A 2,810-nucleotide genomic window follows, 5' to 3' on the forward strand; every position below is an offset into this window, starting at 1 on the left:
CAAGTTCATAAGACTGCAGTTAAGTTCATAAGACTGCAGTTAATTAACTCACAATTGTCTTTCCTGTGGTAGGGTCATTTGTCATTGTCAAGCCAAGGGACATGTTGACTGCAAACTCTGGTACTGTAGTTAACATTAAATAACAACACAAGGCAGACGAAAAGATAAATGTCAATGTTAATTTATATTGTAATATTGTCATTTTAGTATCATGAGTTTAAACAACCACACTTTTAACACACTTTTGTACACAGAAATATTTCTGAATATCATCTTAATATGTCAGGATTCCTCTATAGGCCTACTTGTTATCTTACATATATCCAAATCGTATAGTCACCTCTTGAACAACGTTTTGCCGTCCCTTATGAATGAGTGAATGCAATGATTTTTTTTTTAAATGTTGCTGCTGCCCTTTGTTGTTGCCTACCTTTAATAGACATGGGAAGGCATTCCTTTGTAGAACACTTATATATTGTGCCGTTCCTGTCCTTTCCTGTCTGTGAAAGGGGTGCACTGACCAGTAAGCTGAAAAGTGTTAACAAAATATTTAATACACCCAGAAATAAAAATGTCATTAAACTTATCCAGTGGCAATTAACGACTGTTTAGACTTGAGTTCAGTCACAGACCTTGATTGTCTTGATTGTCTTTGAACCACCTTGTATCCAAATCCATCAACAGGTTCTCTCAAGGAGTTCCAAACCACAGGATCAATGTTAAAAGCAAATGCAGCTTGGAACACTGAAAACAAGGAAGAACAGCTCATTAAAGTAACATAAAGTAATTAAGATATATGTTATATTGTGTACCAATAAGTCATGAGTCTTGCAGCATGGTGTTCTCTGCCATGCTGCAAGACTCATGCCAGAACAACAGCACTGGTATTAACATCATCTACCGTTTTGACGTGTCACAGTTCGCAAACTGTTGTTTGCTGATTTACTGTGCTCTGGTTGCCAGTTCAATGGACAACTTCTCTTCAGCCTGCAACAACTCTGGCCTAACAATCAGTATAAAGAAGACTGAAGTCCTGTATCAACCTGCTCCAGGAAAACCCTACACTGAGCCCACCATCCATGTGAACAACCAAAAGCTTTCAGCAGTTGACAAGTTTACTTACCTTGGAAGTACTTTGTCTCGTGCTGTACACATAGATATATGTGGAAATAAACATCAGGATCGGCAAGGCCAGTGCAGCCTTTAGACACCTATGTGACTCAGTGTGGGCAAGGAGTGGCATCAGGCAGGAGACAAAACTGAAGGTCTACCAGGCTGTCGTACTACCACTCTTGTATGTGTGTGAAACCTGGACAGTCTACCAACGTCATGCCAGAAAACTGAACGATCTCCATCTGAGCTGTCTAAGAAAACTGCTGAGGAGTCCTCAACAAGGCCAATTTGCCCAGCATTCCCACCTTGCTTGCAACAGCCCAGCTGAGATGGACTGGCCATGTGACGAGAATGCCCTGTACAAGATTGCCAAAACAAGTCTTCTTTGGTGAACTGGAAGGTGGCAAACTAGCACAAGGTGGCCCCAAAAAAGGCTACAAGGACACTCTGAAATCCTCCTTGAAGAGCTTTAAGATCAACCTGAACAACTGGGAACACTTAGACAAGGATCGGCCGGCCTGGAGAAGAAACGTCCAGGAGGGTGCTGTTCTCTGTGAGAAGTTGAGAACAGCAGAATATCTTATGCCATGTTGAAGAGACAACAGCGCAAAGCCAAGAAAGAAACTGTCAAGTAACAGTCAAAATGGAGACGTTGAAGAGGAAGGATGGATGGGGAAGTATCAACATATGATATAGTACTTTATTGTCAGTTCGCACTGAAATTTGTGATTGAAAACGGAAGATTTGAACAGGCATAAATCATGCCCCATTTGTAGAAATGAAATTTTTACAGTTCATCATAAATATTCCAACATTTTGAATAATACAAAGAAATCTCTTAAATCCCTACTCCTAGGATTTAGTTTGAGCAATCTGCACCAAACTGTCTACACAGCACATCTGTCTAAACATAATCTAAAATCCCAGTTGATGAAAAGCTGTTGCATTTAAAAAAGAATACATGCTTTACTGTATACAAACTCAGCTCAACTTGAACACATTTTAAGTACAGCCACTACATATTCATTGAAATAGTTGATATTGCGCTGAAGAAACCATGTAACTCCAAACTCCAGCTCAAGTGGAGTTAGGAGCCATTTTAATTTTAATTTAATTACATTTATGAACAAAAAAAAGGAAAAAAAAGACTAAGTGAGTAAGTGGGTGTATTTAGCTGGCTTGGCAGCTAGTTTGAGGATCCAATTGAGTTTTCGTCTACGTAAAGGGTGTTCATTGATTTATGAAGAAAGAAATATCAAAAACCTTGCAGGTTTCTTGCAGACAGCAACAAAAACTATAGTTCAATATTATATACTCACAAAGGATCACACAAGGCAAAGCGTGATGACCCATCCTCTCCTGGTGAGCAACTCCTTTCTGCTTCCTATTCACAGTGAATAATATAGCTACAGCTGCTAAGTAAATGGAGAAATGAGAGTGAAACACACATTCACAGAGGGTATGATCTGCACATACGTTTACGCCCATCCGCTTGGCAAAAGACTGGTCACCCAGTATAGGGCCTCCTCTGTAGGAGGGCCTCCTCTGAGGATCTCAATGTCTGTAATGCACCATTTACCATAGAGTCAGTACCAGATTCACACCATATTCATTACCATTATGCATCATAAAAATTGACCTATTTTACACCGAGAACACCCATATGTGGCAGCGGTGGCTCAGGGATAGAGTGGCTG

The 2,810-nt window shown here is 40.1% G+C and overlaps 1 protein-coding gene across 1 annotated transcript in view; it reads right to left on the reverse strand.

Moving 5' to 3' along the window:
• LOC308333483 (integrin alpha-M-like) overlaps positions 1 to 2,524 on the reverse strand; it is a 19,199-nt gene extending 16,675 nt beyond the window's left edge. The window contains exons 1-4 of the mRNA XM_080789918.1: positions 2,433 to 2,524; positions 633 to 744; positions 431 to 528; positions 53 to 123 (exon numbers count right to left, since the gene is read on the reverse strand). Coding sequence (XP_080646044.1) covers positions 53 to 123; positions 431 to 528; positions 633 to 744; positions 2,433 to 2,466 — 315 coding nt within the window. The 5' untranslated portion in view covers positions 2,467 to 2,524. The remainder of the gene's footprint in view (positions 1 to 52; positions 124 to 430; positions 529 to 632; positions 745 to 2,432) is intronic.
• Positions 2,525 to 2,810: the final 286 nt, after the last annotated feature.

Source organism: Protomyctophum bolini, assembly GCF_963924005.1.
Source record: "Protomyctophum bolini genome assembly, chromosome: 18".
NCBI lineage: Eukaryota > Metazoa > Chordata > Actinopteri > Myctophiformes > Myctophidae > Protomyctophum > Protomyctophum bolini.